This window comes from Bactrocera neohumeralis, chromosome 2, assembly GCF_024586455.1.
Source record: "Bactrocera neohumeralis isolate Rockhampton chromosome 2, APGP_CSIRO_Bneo_wtdbg2-racon-allhic-juicebox.fasta_v2, whole genome shotgun sequence".
Classification (NCBI taxonomy): domain Eukaryota; kingdom Metazoa; phylum Arthropoda; class Insecta; order Diptera; family Tephritidae; genus Bactrocera; species Bactrocera neohumeralis.
In genome coordinates, this window is record NC_065919.1 from 38,699,752 (window position 1) to 38,717,973 (window position 18,222).

The window sequence follows — 18,222 nt, forward strand, 5'->3', positions numbered from 1 at the left end:
AAGACGTTAGACTGATTGGCCTGAAGGATTTCGCCAATGAGTAGTCTTTCCTACCTACCTTGGGTATGAAGATCACCTTCGATGTCCTCCAATCTTCGGGGATGTACGCCATTGCGAAACTTTCCCTCAGCAGCCGAACCAGGTGAGGCAGTAAATAGTGTTTCCCCTGTTGTAACTGCGCTGGAAAGATGCCATCCGCTCCTGGAGACTTTAATCTCTCAAATGAGGTCATTGCCCATCGGATCGAGTCCGCCGTAAATAGCTGTTTGGCGATGCTCCAATCCTCACGGGATGGCCTGTGTTCGATACGGGTAGACATTGGTCTTCCCGAACCGTCTCCGGGAAGTGCGCCCGCAGAAGCTCCGTCGCTCTGTCTTCTGCGCTGGTCGCAAATGTCCCATTTCCTCTTTTGATTGCTACTACTGCGTCATTTGTGTCTCTGGTCAGAGCTTTGTGCAGCCGGACCGGCTCTGGTGTTGAGGTGACATTCCTTAACCACCATGGACAGTTTCGTCTGTCTGTGGTCCCTTGTAGGGGGTAACTGCCATGATAAGCGTCAATAACAGACTCGTTCAGCTCAGATAGCCTAATCTCCAAACCTGGGCCTGAAACGCTTTTAGGCCTAACTATAATGTGCATAATCTAGCTTAAGCCAGCGTAAGCAACTGTCCGAATACACACAAATTGTATGTTGCAACTATAATGTACTTTACATCAAGTTTCGTTAAGTTTTTCCAAATGTCATTTGCATAAGCAAAGTGCGTATATTTGAATATGGAGGACGACGAGTGTTTTATACAAAATTTAATAGAGAGTGTGGAAAAATATAAATGTTTGTACGAGAAAAAAATGCCTTTTATTTCAATCGCGTAAATAAAGACAAAGCAATCGCAGAACTATGCGGTAAAAGTGGTATGTATTAACACTGTTATAGAAATATATATTTTTGTGTTAAATATTTTTTATGTTTGTTTCAATTAAAAGATCTAGAATGCAAACATAGATGGAAGCTACTCCGGGAGCGCTTCTGTAAAGAAATAAAAAGGTTAGAAGCTCCATCAGGTAGCGGAATGAGCTACTTAGAGGAATGGCGTTTTTTAAATCCCATGATGTTTCTAAAAGACTCCGTCACACCGCGTCGGTAGGTACTTTGTATAAATTTTAATGTTTTTAAATATAACTTTTTCATTGTACAGCACTCGTGATAATGCAGAAGCAAATGCAGACTCTATCTTGGATTCATCTACGTGTGATAGTGTAAATGAAATTTCATCGCCACCTCCGAAGAAACAAAAAAGTCTCTCCCATGAAAGTCTCTACCAGAAACTTGGCGCAACAATGGAGAACATAGAAAAGCAGATAGCGGCGCCGGCTGAAAGAGTGAAACTGATGAGGCCTTTATGACGACGGTTTTGTGTCTGATGCAAGACCTGCCAGTGTCGGTCAAAGACAGTTTCCAAGAAAAAATGATATCAGAATTATATCGCTTACGTCGCGAAAAAGGCAAAAATGAAATTGAAAAGAATTCAACATGATTTCCTTATTTTTTAAAACGCTTGGAGCACTGATTTTTTTAGTATATTTTATATTTATAATAACCAAAATATTTATTATAAAAAGATGCATAAAATGCATGTACCTGAACTCTTTTGAGTAATTGTTCCTGAAGTATTTTTCTTTTAATTTATAATAAAAACAATTGAATGAATTTAATTAAACTCCATTTAGTTTTATTAAAAAAGAAATAAACAAGTTCGAAATGATGTTAGATATGTGATTTTAGAATATGTTTCATAAAGAGTTTTAAAAAACTGCATAAGTTATTTCTAATTTCCAAAGAACTTCTTCCACCGTAATGATGCAAATTGGAAGATTGCATAATCGATGGGATATTACTTTCAACTTCTCTACGCCATAAACCGTCATGAAAATCACCATTAGAGTCCTCCCAATCAGCATAGTTGCTTGCAATATACGAAGATGCATTAACGTTGTTAAACATAATAAAATTATGTAAGGCAACGCACGCTAAAACAATTTTTTCTGCAATTTCAGGAAATAAATGTAATGTTGTTAGTAAAACTCGCCAACGCGCTACTAGTATTCCAAAAGAGTTTTCAATTGTGCGACGAGCTCTTGATAACCTTTTATTAAACACCTCTTTTTCATTTGGTAGCATTCCCCCAGGGTATGGGCGCATTAAATTTGTCCCTAAAGGAAAGGCAGCATCACCAACGAAGAAGTGTGGAATTTTTAGTTGCGTATTTGGTAAGTTTTTCGCTGGAGGGATGGGAAGTTTATGATCTAATAACCTCTTTCCCAATCGACTCACTTGAAAAATACCTTTACATGTAAAGAGAAACAATAATATTAATAAAAAAAAACAAATGCACAATTATAAAAGTCCTCACCACCATCACTCTGACTTCCATATGCACCAATATCTATACAGGTAAACCGATATCGGGCATCACACACTGCTAACAATACAATAGAAAAAAATTTTTTGTAGCAGAAAAATTGACTACCGCTTCGAATAGCGATATGCTTCCCATCAATAGATCCAACACAGTTGGGCATATTCCACAGCTCCCAGAAGTCTTGAGAAATTTGCTTGAAATCTTCTTCATTAGGCTCAGATACATAACAGCGCTAACTTTGTCCAAAGGACTTCAGCTGTCTCCAGAATAATGCGCCTAACCGTTTCCTTCCCCAGTTGAAATGACCATGCCAACGATTGAAACGAAGTTCCTTGTGACAAATATCTTTAAGAAAAAGAAAAAAGAATAACACATAATAAAAATATATTAAAATGAACAAACTTACTGTAATGTCAAAGCTAATCGACATTCCGGTTGCACAGGCTCCCTCAACGAATTCTTTTTTAAAAAGGGCTCAACAAGAGTAAGCAAAAGCCCATATACTTGTGGCGTCATTCGCGTGTATATAAAAAAATCAGCGTGGTCAATCCTCTTCATTTCCAGGAATCGTACAAAGAAACCATCCTTCCTAGTTTCCTGACCTCTACCTTAAGCGTGAACCTTAAAATCCGTTGGTCTGTCCTTGTCAGACTCCATCGAGACTCTCCATTGCGAGACCAATCCGTTTGCAGGCTCATTGCTGAAAGTGACGTCCAGCACCTCCCTCCTGTTTATGGTTATGAATGTGGGTTCACACCCTACATTCTCTATCACTAAGTTACTTCTATTCTCTCTCTAAAATTCCAAATGGTGGGCGAAGCCTATGCCTTCTGCAATGCTCCACCAGCCTTTCCACCACCTCTGGGGGTGCCGTGGATACCTCCCCTGGGAAGTAGGCTGAAGCCAGGACGAAGTCCTTACTTCGAAGTCCCTGGCTTGCACCGCCACCAGATCCTGCGGCAGGAACTCTGAAATGCAGAAGAATTTAATGTTATACCTGACAACTATGCAAGTTCTAGGTCTCTCGCTAGAGAGATCCCAGATTACCTTATTTGACTCCGTTTTGAGGCCATAAACCTCTCCTCCTAAGGCTCTTGGATCAGCAGTATGCCCAGTTTCTCCGCTGTGAACCTGTTCGCTATGACAGCCGAATCTGCCGCCGCGTGATGCTGGTTCACCTGGGCAATTTCCGTATTGACGGCCATTATAATAATGGTTCGAGGAAGGATATCCTCTTCCCCGCCGTCAATCACGCTGCCGTCCAGTGGGTCTCCTAGCCCCTCGAGGAGTTCCTGCGTGGAGGGTAGCTCTGCTCCCTGACCGCAGGAACTAACATCAGGGACGTCGATGGTCGCCGCTGGCATTGCCTGTCCAGTCCTGCTTTCGCTGGGCTTATTCGCCACCTCGTCCACCTGCATTGCTACTGCCTCCGGGGCTGCCACAGTCTCTGCCTGTTTTTCGACATCCCCGCTTTGTTCAGTCGCAGCCTTTCCTGCTCCTTTGCTTCCAGTGGCTGCAGGCTTGTGGGGCCGCATGACCACCGTGCTGAACCTGTAGAACAGTGGGAAGCTCGCTGCCCGGACGTACTTGTACGATTCGTCGTCAATGTACAAGTACAATCTCCAACCTATCATGTCGCCTATTTTCTCCGCCTTGCTGCTGACGATGGGCCAGGACGAGATGCTGAGGCCCAGGTTCTGATTTTTCACCAGACCTAAGGCAAAGTCGTAGGGTTTGTCCCCGCATCGAGTGTTATCCCACAGTGTTAGTGGATCTACCCGCTCTGTAGGCGTGCTGAGCCGCATGCAGGGGTGCTCTCTTCAGCACTGTTGACCTTATTTCATGGTCCACGATCTTCTCCATGGTTTTTAGTAGGAAAGATGAAGATTGGTCTGAAAGATTTCACCAATGAGTAGTCTTTCCTATCCACCTTGGGTATGAAGATCACCTTCAATGTCCTCCATACTTCAGGGATGAACGCCAATGCGAGGCTTTCCCTCAGCAGCCGAATCAGGTGAGGCAGTAAATGCTGCTTCCCCTGCTGTAATAGCGCTGGAAAAATACCATCCACTCCTGGAGACTTGAATCACTCAAACGAGGCCATTGCCCACCGGATCGAGTCCGCCGTAAAAAGCCGTTTGGCGGTACTCCAATCCTCGCGGGATGGCCTGTGTTCGATCATAGGTAGACACTGGTCTTCCCGAACCGTCTCCGGGAAGTGCGCCCGCAGAAGCTCCGTCACTCTGTCCTCTGCGCTGGTCGTGAATGTCCCATCTCCTCTTTTGATTGCTAATACTGCGTCGTTGGTGCCTCTGGCCAGAGCTTTATGCAGCCGGGCCGCCTCTGGCGTTGAGGTAACGTTCTCGCAGAATCTCCTGAAGCTAGCCTGCTTTGCAGACCTGATCTCCTTATTGTATAAAGTGAGATAGCTCCTATATTCCTCCCAGACCCCCGTACGCTTCGCTTTGTTGAATAGTCTGCGTACTTTTTTCCGGAGGTCTGATAGTTTCCTGGACCACCAGGGACTGCTTCGCCTGTCTGTGGTCATTTGTAGGGGGCAGCTGCCATGATAAGCGTTAATGACAGACTCGTTTAGCTTAGATAGCCTACTCTCCAAGCCTGGGCCTGACACGCTGTTATCGGTCTGCTCCCCCCTGCCCAATTCCTCACCTAGTATAATCCTGAAGGCATCCCAGTCCGCCTTCCGAGGGTTGCGCCTGTGGGGGAGTTTCCTGACCTCTGCCCTTAGCGTGAACCTTAAAATCCTGTGGTCTGACAAAGAGGGCTCCGTAGAGACTCTGCATTGCGAGACCAATCCATTTGCAGGCTCATTGCTCAAGGTGAGGTCCAGCACCTCCCTCCTGTTAATAGTTACGAAAGTGGGTTCACACCCTACATTTTCAATCGCTAAATTACTGCCTAAAACATATTCTAATAGGGACTCACCTCTCGCGTTGCAGTCGGTGCTGCCCCATTCTGTGTGGTGAGCGTTAGCATCGCAGCCGATGATGAGGGGGAGCTTGTGTCGTTTGCAGTGCTCTACCAGCCTTTCCACCGCCTCCGGGGGCGCCGTCGCTGTATCTCCCGGAAAGTATGCTGAGGCCAGGACGAGGTCTTTGCCCTCAGTATCCCTGGCCTGTACCGCCACCACTTCACTTGGGCAACTTCCATGACGTCGGCCATCATAGAATGGGCTCGAGGAGGGAGAGATCCTCTAACCCGCCATCAACCGCACTGCTGCCCATTGGGCCTCCTAGTCCATCTAGGAGCTCCTGCGTTGAGGGTAGCTCCGTGCTCCGGTCATCTGCGGGGACGTCAGTGGTCGTTGCTGGCCCTGCCTGTCCGGACTTGCTCCCGCAGGGCTGCTCCGACAACTCGTCCACCACCATTTTTGTTTCCCTCGGGGCGGACACCGGCACTGCCTGGTTGTCGACGCCCTTGTCCTGTAGAGTCTCAGTCGTTTTAGCTTCATTGCTCGCGGTGTCAGCAGGCTTGTAGGGCCGCATGACGACCGTGCTATACCTGTAAAACAGGCGGAAGCTCGCGGCCCGGACATACTTATATGACTCATCGTTGATGTAAAGGTGTAACCTCCATCCCTCAATGTCACCTAGTTTCTCCTTCTTGCTTCCTGCAACACACCAGGGCGAGATACTGAGTCCCCGGTTCTGGTTCCTCACCAGGTTCAGGGCGTGCTCGTATGTCCTGTCCCCGCTCCGAGGGAGAAACATCGTCATGCTGTGCATGATTGGCACATCCTCCACCCTCTTCACGCAGAGGACAGGGCCCATCCAGCCTTCCAGCTTTGGAGCGTGTTCCCTCAGCCAGTCGGCGGACGACTCGTCCTGCATCATGCCTCCCCTGGAATCGATGCCCAGAAAGGACGCCGTATAGTCCTCTCCTTTGGACGCCTCGTCTATCAGGATGTCCTAAAGCACGGTGAGCTCATCCGGTTTCAGCGACTCCGCCGGGTATTTGAAAGGCAGGACAGCCGTGCGGACGCCTCTGACAGCATCCGCATATCCGCGCCGCCCTTCCTCCACCCGGTGAGGAGCCGGTCCAGATGGTTGGCCCCCGGCTGCCTTTGTATCCGTGCCTCGCAAATTTGGCCGCTCTTCCTTTTTCCGGCTTGGGCGTACGTGCCCGCGGGCATTGCCCTGCTGTCGCCAGGCGTTGCCACCAGGTGCGCTCCTCGAATAGCGAACGCTCCTCTGGCGTAAGAGCGTCGAGAAAGCTAAACTTCCGCCTAGCCCCTCGACCCCCCTTACCTTCCACTGCCTCGATCTCCTTCTTATTATCCGCTATCGTTGTCCTTTGTCGTTGCCCTTGTCCGTCATCAAGTCCAATGTTTATGTTTGTTTTGTTGTTGTTGTTTTTCATCCTGTTTCTTCGACCCTTGGCTCAAACAGGGTGAGCTGTCGGGTCTATGTTCTTTATGGGGAACTGAGAGGTCCGCCACGCCAGAGCCCCTTGACGCGGTAAGGCCACCGTTACTTCCCAATTCGGCCCGGTGTTGGGAAGGCTCCGTTAGAATACAGCCACATTAACCTCCTGGCTGCAAAGTTCCAATGGGCACGGGAGTCGCATAACACCCTGGATTAGGAGGTGGTAGCTCTTGGTTAGCGCACGCATGCGGCATCCGACATCCCGCGTGGTCCGTGCTTAACAGCACCAACCGCACAAGATTGGGGGGCGCCGAGTATGCCTTGCGCCTAAGCCCTTGCACCGCGGCAAGGTGCCTACAATTCGCAGAGGTTCAACTAGAGTAAACGAGGTGCGAAACCGATCCGTGGTTGCTCGAATTACTGTTATCAAATGGCAAGCCCAACTGAGTATAAATCAATTAACAGCTATCAAAAAGACCTATTCCTTTTTGAAAACCACATGTCTAAACAAACACCCTCTAGAATTGCTCTTACTCTATCATACATTTTTCATAAACTAAGTATTTCAACCTTAGTTTATCAACAGATTTTAGCAAAGACTAAATTACTTAGTTTTTGTTTCATTTAGACACAAGTTAACTCTCAGCTATAATTTAAGTTCATTTTAAGTTCATGGGAGCATAGGCCTAATATATACCTAGCCATTGGGTAATTGGGGTTAGAATAAAACCATCTCTAAATTCTTAAGTTATAAGTTCAAACTTTATTCGCTAATCTTTGTACATTTTGAACAACTGAATACTAACAAATATTAATACATATAGTTTAGTTATTAGAAGAATACTTATACATAAGCGATGAATTGAGTTTCGTATCCTTTCGTATTTTGTTTTTCTATTCGGTTTTTTCGCACTTGTACTCATTAGCAAACAGTTTTCAAGTCGTTTAAGTAAGGTATTTAAATACAAATTTTCTTTTTTAATAAATTACTACGAACTACCAAGTATACATTGAAACAATTAGCATAATGTAAACTTTAATGAAGGCACATTTTTGGCATTTCCACTGTGATGGTGAACACCTGTTGAGCTCAACATTTAGAGCTGTAGCTCTTCAGCTTCTTCGTCGTTGATTGCGGGCGCTTGTTCACTGTAAGCCAATTGTTGGGCATCCAAGCTGCGGGCATATGGATAAGATGACGCAGCGCCCGAAGACCAACCAGCAGAGTTGCCACCTGACCAACCAGCCGCATTATAGCCACTACCAAGAGCACCACCGAATTTATTGCCCAGACCACCGAAGAAGCGTGAGCCACTGACAATCAGAGCCAACAACAAAGCGATTTTGGCAACAATCACAGCTTTGGTGGTAAGCAGAGCCAAAGCTCCGAGCACAATGGGTATGACAGCAAAGAGTTTGGCACCAACAGCGATAGCAATCGGACCCAACATCTTCTTCAATTTACCACGGCCTAAAAAGGGGTTGACAAATATTGTTTCAAAAAAAGTAAAAAGTAAAGGACAAAGTAATATTAGACGAATGAACTCATTCGTAGATGTAAGGGTTTTGAGTTTTACCTTCATCGAGTGCGCGTGCCATATCTTGAGTAGCTTCAGCGGGAATTTTCACTTCCAAACTGTGGGAGCCCAAGAAATCAGCAGCGTTCTGCATAGCAATGTCGACTAAGCGTCCGCTGCGTTCTTCAGCATTTTCCGGTAATTGCGCATATATTTCATTTTCGCTCAAAGCTTTACTGCTGCGTGCCACGGTAGAAGTGGAATCCCTGCAAAAATATAAAATATTGAAGTCTAATTTAAAGTCAATACGAAAAAAGGAGAATCTAAGAAACAATTTTTAAACAGCGAATGAAAAAAATTGTGAAAGTGTGATATTGGTTCCGTATTGAGGTGAATCGCTGCTTAGTATGATTGCTAATCTCCAAAGGTATCCAATTTACTAAATAAGAGAAATTTTATCTCTTTAATAGGAAGATATAGATAGCCTCAAGTGAAATCGATTGGATAACTGTATTGTTATTTTCAGTAAGCTTGAGCATCATTAATACCGAGACGTCGATATAGAAAGCAGCGTTTGATCTTTCTTTAAAGAAACGAGTTCAAACCAAGATTATTTTAAGCCATAGGCTCTATTTTTTCAAGTAATCATATTGCAAACTCTCCCTTACTGTCTCGAAAGTAAAATTTTTCACATGCTTTGCCCTCGATATGAAGCTTTGCTTCAGGACTTTATAAACTTTTATGATAAGATAAGCATCAATTGAGCTTTGCCACTAAACTGAGGTTATATCATGGTAGCCAAGTCGGCATTACGTCTGGATTACATCAGTGAAGTAAAAGTAGAGCATATTCTATCAGTTCGTTCAGCATTTTTTCTTATCTTTTTTGTTTTAATTTTAAACTTTGAGAATGCGCACTAATTTGCAATTGGTTTGTTCAAATTTAAATTTTCACTCAATTGTTAGCACATCCTTTCGAGGTTATGTAATCACATTTAATGGACTGTCTTTTAACTTGCGTAATTGGAATGTACAAATACATAACATTTGTATTTCTTTGCATGACTTTAAGTTGGTTATTACAATGATTCCAATCTTCTTTTTTTAAGTTACACACAATCACACACACCTTTTGAACGAAATGCCATTGACGAGTTCGATGTTATTGCTCCTAGCCGCGCGGTTCAATGCCGTAATACCCTTGACGGCAAAACAAGTGGTCATATCCTCAGCTTCGAAGCAACTGCCAAGGTAGCGGGCGGCAAGCGCCAATGAGCCGCCATTTTCACCTTCGACACGATTATCTTGTACACTTGGCGCGGCCCAAGCGCAGCTCACGAAGAGCAAGGAAGTGGTGGCTAAGATGGCGAACACTTTCATTTTCACGAAAATTTTTTATTTAGATAACACACCGAAGAGAACGTTTCGAATTCGTTAACGCGTCAATTTTAGTTGAATAATTCGTTGCGGTTGCGCGTACGTGCAATGCTCGAGAGCGTTAAGATGAGTTTGATGTACTTGTCTCCAGAAAGACACCCTTTTATACTGGTTCCCAAAAAATTACGGAAATTGTGAGTTTGCCGCTGTCGCTTTCAACGCTACAGCTCTGCGGCACTGTAATGCCGAAAAAGCAATTACAAAACATTTTTGCCGAAAAATTAAATAAAACCAGCAGCAGTCGCTGCAGCAGCAGCTGAAGCAGCAACCGTGTAGCAACGCGCAAGAAAAATGTAGTGAATGAAGCGGCCAAGACGCGCGATGCCGCGAACACAGTAACGCCGAAAAATGTTGAACACGCGCACGCACGCTCATAAAGTGGCGCGAAAACACAACACAAACCAGACAAAAAAAATCTGAAAATAACGCGAAAAATAAATAAACTGTAGGGACATTAAAACTTCATGTACGCGTCTATAACGGAGAAAAGGCCGAAAACAACGAGAAAAGCGAAACATTGAAAAAATGGCCCATAAAAGCAAAAAGACGCAATGGAGCGCAGCCGCAGTTGTCATAAAGCGGTTGCTGTCAGCGGCGTTCGAGTTAAGCAGCAACATTTTGAGGCAATTATGATGGCAGTCAATGCTACTTGTTTTCCCTGTTTCTTTGGTTGACGCCATCACGCGCTTCACATAAAAAGTAAAAACTTAAGTTAAATGTTGGTCACTTCAATAGCAAATAATTGTCGAAAAAGACAACGCGCATGCGCCGCGTATGCAGCACATAATATATGTGTATCCAAGTAAGTCTGTGCAGGTATGCTTGCGCGCCAATTGGCATTAACGCAAAAGACGTATAAATTTCGCTTTTACGCCCTCAACAAGCCGCCTTGGCGACGTCGGTTGCGGCCGCACAGGGTGCAGCATCTGTCACCTGTACAGTCAACTGCGGTCTGCGCGGCGCAGCTTCCTCTCCGCTCAGTTTCTGAAAACTTCCTCAGTTTTTGTTGTACATATGTATATCGAGCGTCTGTAATGCATAAGGAAAGAGCACACGACTTTCGACGAGGCCTAAGCAAATTTCGCATATTCGTTTGTGTGTTGTTGTTTGTTGTGTGTCGTTGCTATTACGACTCATTTGGAGATAAGCTCTATTGTTAATGGTGTATCCATAACTTGGTAAATATATTGCGTTGGGTGTGAAATTTCTCAACTGATTTTACATAATTTTTTTTTGTTGTTATTTCTGCGGAACCACCCATTTTAATGTTGAAGTGTGACCTAGATTCACAAACAAATTGATTAATCACACATTTGATTTTTCGGTGCGTTTGCAACATTTGCAAAGTGAAATAAGAGAAATTGAGCATTTCAACAAATGACAGATCTGAGCTTTCAGTCAACTCGGCAATTTATTGCTCAATTTTTCAATGAAGCATTGCTGTTAATTTGTGGATTTTATTTATTATATCATAATCGATTTCAGTTTGGACTTAAACGATTTGTATTTGGCAAGCTTCTTATTAAAAACAAGTAATATTAATACCCAATCTACATTTGTTATTTTAATAATATCACACTTTCGTCCCCAAGAGGAGTGAAATATGTAAATATATGAGAGGATTGATTACATTAGGGATAAGGGGTTTGATCACAAAGGATCCAAAGTTTAAATTTCGACGAAATCGAATGAGTTACATCAAATTAGTCTATTATATATATATAATACTACACTATATGAGGGAACCATCAACCCGAAATACATTAGAGCTAACTGATTTAGACCAAACTCTAAACTAATTCTATTCATGTTAATTTGGTGAATATAGGTGTTGATAGATGGTATTCATTGCGTTTTTATACTCTTAAAACCAGTTGTTACAGAGTATTATAGTTCTTTTTCACCTAACGGTTGTACGTATCACCTAAAACTAATCGAGATAAATATAGGGTTATAGTTTGCGGAGAAAAGTTTAAATCCTGTTGACTGTCTGTCTGTCCGTCCATCCGTCCATGCAAGCTGTAACACTGGTTCCTTAGTACAAAAAAACACCCCACTTTTTGGTGAAATCCCATATCTCGGGACCCGACTGACCGATTTCGACAAAATTTGGTACGTAGTATTTTTTTCATATTCGTATGTCACGTTGTGAAAATGAGCGAAAGATAATAGCGACGCCTACTTCCAATATAGCACAATTTTAAATTCCACTTGATTCGTTCAGTTTCCAGTATACCAATCAAGAAGTATTTAATATAACGGGATTAAACTTTGCACGAATAATGCTCTTAGTGTATGCCACCTTATGACCAAAAATTGTTCAAATCCAACAAAAACTGTTCACGCCCCTGGGTACCGAATATTTAGACGCAGGTACCTATAGTTGACTTTGATATTGATCAATGTCTGAGATATATAATTGAAATTCAGAGATAATACGTCTCCGACAATGCTATGTCTATGTGGTATGTATGAGTTATATATAGTATATATATATATAAAATTGCTGTGATTTCGATCCTTATGTTGACGTTTTACATCTTAAGGTATTTTCCTTCCTTTGATTCCTGCAAGTTGCAAGAGTATAAAATGTTCGGTTGCACCCGAACTTAACCCTTTTTTACTTGTTATCTTTAAATTCGGTCATACAATGGCTTTGGTTTTTTTTCCTCCATTCCGATGACTGTTCACTTGTTTGCATGTCAAACTCATAAACCCATGTCTCATCGCACAATACGGACGTTGCTCGACTCGAACGCGTTTCATCCACCAAAACTATTCGAACGAAACCGCGAGAGTATAGAGAGTTTAGTAAAGTAATGACCTAATCAACTCCGTTTTGACATATAGTTCTCACACATTGACCGCTATTTAGTATTTTGCAGCAAAACCATTATATCGAGAGTGAGTTATTATCCTATTTCGTAAGAATTGTCGAAAGGACTTAAGGGCAATAGGATATTTTGAAAAAAAAAAACAAATGTTTTGCATCTTCATTTCACACTTAGTTATTGCCCTTCATACGGTTACGGCGTAACAGTGGGCCGAATACGCTCATCTCCAATACAGAACTTTTTATGGTGCCAAAGAACATATGTACGGCGTTTCATCAAGATATTTGAGTTTTACTCAAGTTACAGCTGCCACGGACAGATAATGACTGGACAAACAGTTAGGGATTTCAAATCATCACGTCATCTTGATCATTTAAATATTGATAACTCTTTATCTACTTATCTCTTTTAGTTTTGGTTGAGCCCACGCCCCGACGGAAGAGAAGGAAGATGTGACCAAAGATGCCTTCTATGAGCGGTTATAGCGCACTTATGAGAACTCGTCGCGATCCAAAAATCGTGCTTGACGACCCGTCACGATGTCAAATATCAAATGGGTTGCTTGACGACATGGTTATCTATAGTACTAACAGCATAGCCATGTTGTGCTAGACGGAAGACAGGTCCAGCAAGGTAAGGTATCTTTGGCTAAGCCAAATAACTCGGCTTTCACTCCTGCTCTCAGAGAGCACTTGTCAACAATTCTGCCCAACCAAAACCATTGGTTTACGGAAAATGCCCAAATGGGACAGAAAAGAGAGAGGCCGAAATGCGTGAGTATGAGGGGCTTGATAAGCTGGCCGACAGGGGTAATTGCTCGAAAATTCTACAAAAAAATGCGGCTGTTAACAGAAGGTTTCAAGACCGGAGCATACTCTTGTAGAACCCCCCAAAAGGTGATGTAGTGACCAATGCCCAGAGCATACTAAAATTATGGAGGGAACACTTCTCCAGCCTGCTGAATGGCAGTGAAAGTACAACGCCAGGAGAAGGCGAACCAGATTCCCCAATCGATGACGATGGAGCAGACGTTCCATTGCCCGACCATGAAGAAGTTCGAATAGCAATTACCCGTCTGACGAACAATAAAGTAGCGGGGGCCAATGAATTGCCGGCCGAGCTATTCAAACACGGTGACGAAGAACTAATAAGGAGCATGCATCAGCTTCTTTATTAAATATGGTCGGATGAAAGCATGCCCAACGATTAGAACTTAAGTGTGCTCTGCCCAATCCACAGAAAGGGAGACCCCACAATCTGCGCCAACTACCGTGGGATTAGCCTCCTCAACAACGCGTATAAGGTTCTATCGAGCGTATTGTGTGAAAGATTAAAGCCCACCGTCAACAAACTGATTGGACCTTATCAGTGTGACTTTAGACCTGTCAAATCAACAACCGACCAGATATTCACCATGCGCCAAATTTTGGAAAAGACCCCTGAAAGGGCACATACCGCCTCTTCGTTGATTTCAAAGCTGCTTTCGATAGCACGAAAAGGAGCTGCCTTTATGCCGCGACTCTCTAACGTGCGACTTTTTCAACCTGCTGCTGGAGAAAATAATTCGAGCTGCAGAGCTTAATCGAGCAGTTGCAATCTTTTATAAGAGTGTATAGCTGCTGGCGTATGCCGATAATATTGATATCATCGGCCTCAACACCCGCGCTGTTAGTTCTGCTTTCTCCAGACTGGACAAGGAAGCAAAGCAAATGGGTCTGGCAGTGAACGAGGGCAAGACGAAATATCTCCTGTCATCAAACAAACTGTCGTCACACTCGACTTGGCTCTTACGTCATAACTTTGAAGTTGTAGATAATTTCGTCTATCTTGGAACCAGTGTAAACACCACCAACAATGTCTGCCTGGAAATCCAACGCAGGAGTACTCTTGCAATCAGGTCCTACTTCGGACTGAGTAGGCAATTGAGAAGTAAAGTCCTCTCTCGACAAACACAAACCAAACTCTATAAGTCACTCATAATTCCCGTCCTGCTATATGGTGCAGAGGCTTGGACGATGACAACAACTGATGAGTCGACGTTGCGAGTTTTCGAGAGAAAAGTTCTGCGAAAGATTTATGGTCCTTTGCGCGTTGGCCACGGCGAATATCGCATTCGATGGAACGATGAGCTGTATGAGATATACGACGACATTGACATAGTTCAGCGAATTAAAAGACAGCGGCTACGCTGGATAGGTCATGTCGTTCGAATGGACGAAAACACTCCAGCTCTGAAAGTATTCGACGCAGTACCCGCCGGGGGAAGCAGAGGAAGAGGAATACCTCCACTCCGTTGGAAGGACCAGGTGGAGAAGGACCTGGCTTCGCTTGGAATATCCGATTGGTGTCTACGCCAATAAAGAAAAAGAAGAAGTAAAACGAAATTTTCGAAATGCTCTACACTTTCAATACAATAAATTTTTTTTTATCTCTTCATACTATTATATTTATTCTTTGATCAGTTGAGCAAAATTTTCACTTTCGATTTCTTGGCAAGCGCATCTGAACTTTCTCAAAGATTACACAATGAAATGAACAATTATGCTTTGGCTTACATGTAGTTACACAGACTAGCGCATATTTAAGTACCAACATATGTGCACATTGTGTGAATGTGTTTGTTTGCATATACTTAAAGTACATTTTCTCTTCTGTTTGCACTCGTAAATTGTACCACTGACTTCGCGGCAGCATCTAAGAAGTTAGTGACAACAAAAGTCAAACGTGTTCGTCACATAAATGTGCTAACTTCAGACACCTGCTAAGAGCGTCTACAATATGATTGGCGCTTAGCTTTAGCGGTTCGGCGCAGTTATAGTTATAACATTTCCAGTTTCATTGTTATTTCCGCCACCGTCAAAGTCGGTACTAAGTTTCCAGTTCTAATTCTTTTTTATACTCTTTCAACATGTTGAATTAGAGTATAACAGTTTTGTTCACCTAACCTTTGTTTGTATCACCAAAAAATAATCGAGTTAGATATAGGGTTATATGTATGTATATAGTATAAAAAAGATCAGAACGATGAGATGAGTTGAAATCCAGGTGACTGTTCGTATGTCTCTCCGTCGGTCCGTACAAGACGTAACTTGAGTAAAAATTGAGATAGCTTAATGAAACTTGATACACGTGTTCGCAGATGTGCGTAATCAAACCATTGCCACGCCCGCAAAAGGCCATCAATCGAAAGCCTAAAAAACACCGCAACTAAGCACTTAATTAAAATATAAAACTGGCACAGGGGATCACAGTAAAAAGGAGCGTGGCCCCTCTAAGAAGTTTAATGTACTTTCTCCTAAATTGCTTAAGATAAAATATTCAAGTTCTCTCACGACAACTCACTTTATTACTCCAACCGACATCATAAAAATCCATGAAATCGAATGACAGCCCTGCCCACATCCCATATAACGGTTTCGTTAAAAGTGACTAATAGTGCGATAAATCAATAAATAAAAACGCCAGAGACATTATCCTTAGCACCAGGAAAGATGAAACGAATTTTATAGGAATCCTGGACAAAATTGGACGCCCATATTTCTTTGAAAAGCTATATTTCGGAACCTACTCCATTGATATCGATCAAATTGAGTATATAATGTAACCTTGACATTAATGTTTTCCAGTGCGAATAAACGAAATCGGACTACAACCACACGTACTTCCCGTATAATTTTAATTTCCATCTTATTCTTTTACTTTCTAAAATGCAAATCAAAGACCAATGAATGTAGCGGGGTAAAACTTTTCTAGAGTAGTGTACTTAAAGTATGGCACCGTATCACAAAAATTGTCCAAATCGGACCAAAACTATTCAAGTCTTCAGATTCCGAATATGTGGATGAAGTTCCAATTGCAAACTTTTTATCGAAAATATCGGTTAATCTGTGAGATAAAGTATGTTATAGAAATTCAGAGATAATAATTTTCTAATGTATAATAGTAAGTCAAAACTGCGTTGAATGGGATCAATAATTTCTTTAGCCCCCTTGCACATTTTGGAGAAATTTTCGAATTTCTAGTTGACTCTATACCACATATATGGTACATATATTGAATGGACATCTTTGCGCCCTTCTAACAAACAAAATATCTTACCTCTTTAAAAGTTGAAAGTATAATACCTTGGTTAACGCGGTGCGTTGGGGTATTCTTTGTATTTTCAAAAGTACACATGATGTGCAAACTTCGAGAGTAGTGAATAATGGTAATTACTTTAAGTCTGAGTGTGTGGCGATAGTTTTGTTGTATTTTGGACACTTTTCTGGTTTTTGTTTTGGGATTTTCACGCTTTTTTTCTGTGCATTTTCTATGGTAGAGGCGGCAGCAGTGTGGAATGAATGGCCAATGGCCGCACCAGTTACCTAGCTTGCCCATTTATTATTTGCAGCGCGTTCAGCGATGTTGATGAATGGAACCATGTGTGCATTTAAAGTGCTGGAAAGAGCGGTGTTGGCAGATGGTTGAGCACATGTAATCTATCCAAAAATAGACGAGTGTTATGCGAACAAAGGGGTTATGAGACGTTATGTATGGTTTCTCAATAAAATAACACATAAACAGTTGCTTTAAAAATATATCTACATGCACGTTTGGCGAATTTACATAAGTATATTTCAAATACATATTTAATGTATCTTTAAGTTAACGGTGAGGGAAATAAAGTAATAAGCTTTTCAAATCAAAAGGATTGCTTCGGTCTCGATCTCTCGGTTCTTGGGACATAAAAACGTATTTATATATCTTAAGCTATAAATTATCAAATAATGGTGTAGACCTAAAACGAAATGTCCACAGATCCCACTTTTCACAAGGAATTTTTGTTCAGCGATTAAGCTCACTTTTGTCGCCTTTGGAGTTATGATTCACAAGCCACTATTGAATCGCCGCTGCATCCTCAAAAAGTGACTTTTGGTTAGCTATATTTGCAGAGGGTATCATTTGTTCGTAATTCTTCAAAAATGAAACGCCAAAATATTTTATTCAATGCGGAGCACTATAGAGTCCCGATTCATGACTTTTTTTTGACTGAATTGTAGGATGTAGATTTGGATGACCTTTGATTCCAACAAGACGACGCTACATGCCATAGAGCCACCTCAACAATCAATTTCTACACTTTGACATGTGTACACTTTATTGATATTCTTAAAACTAACTTGCTACATAGATCTTACTACCCAGCCAGTAGTTGCATTTCGTTAAGGTAAACCCCTGTATTTATTATAAAACTAAATTTTGCACCATAATATTAAAGTATATGAGTTTGTTTCTTCTTGAAATAACACTATGTATGATACTGTGATCAAATTGAAAGGTGAATTCTATCCATTTCATCTCCTTCAAAGTAATCCCCTCCCGCTGCAATACACTTATGCCAACGAATTTTTCAGTCGTCATAGCACTTGGAAAAATCTTCCGTCGTGATAGCCATCAGAGCCTTCTTCGATTCAGCTTTTGTATCCTCAATGGAGTCAAAACGGTGGCCTCGGAGTGGTCATGTCAATTTGCTGAATAGCCAGAAGTTACACGAAGGTAAATCAGGCGAATGCGGTGGTTGCAGCACGATATTAATTGAAAATGTGGCGAATTGATCACGAATAACCAACGCAGTAAGAGATCGCACTTCT

At 42.4% G+C, this 18,222-nt stretch overlaps 1 protein-coding gene across 1 annotated transcript; it reads right to left on the reverse strand.

Annotated features, from left to right (window-relative positions):
- Positions 1 to 7,902: 7,902 nt before the first annotated feature.
- LOC126756487 (uncharacterized) lies at positions 7,903 to 9,701 on the reverse strand. Its single transcript, XM_050469573.1, has 3 exons — positions 9,451 to 9,701; positions 8,383 to 8,588; positions 7,903 to 8,276 (listed from the first exon to the last, which is right to left on the reverse strand). Exons 1-3 carry the CDS (start codon positions 9,699 to 9,701, stop codon positions 7,903 to 7,905), a joined length of 831 nt encoding a protein of 276 aa, XP_050325530.1.
- Between the last annotated feature and the right edge of the window lie 8,521 nt (positions 9,702 to 18,222).

Excerpts from the sequence above, each read along its gene's own strand:
- LOC126756487 (XM_050469573.1), bottom strand. The coding sequence starts at position 9,701 with ATGAAAGTGTTCGCCATCTTAGCCACCACTTCCTTGCTCTTCGTGAGC. Across the intron at positions 8,589-9,450 it reads AATGGCATTTCGTTCAAAAG|GGATTCCACTTCTACCGTGG; the intron begins GTGTGTGTGATT and ends ATATTTTTGCAG. Across the intron at positions 8,277-8,382 it reads GGCACGCGCACTCGATGAAG|GCCGTGGTAAATTGAAGAAG; the intron begins GTAAAACTCAAA and ends ACCCCTTTTTAG.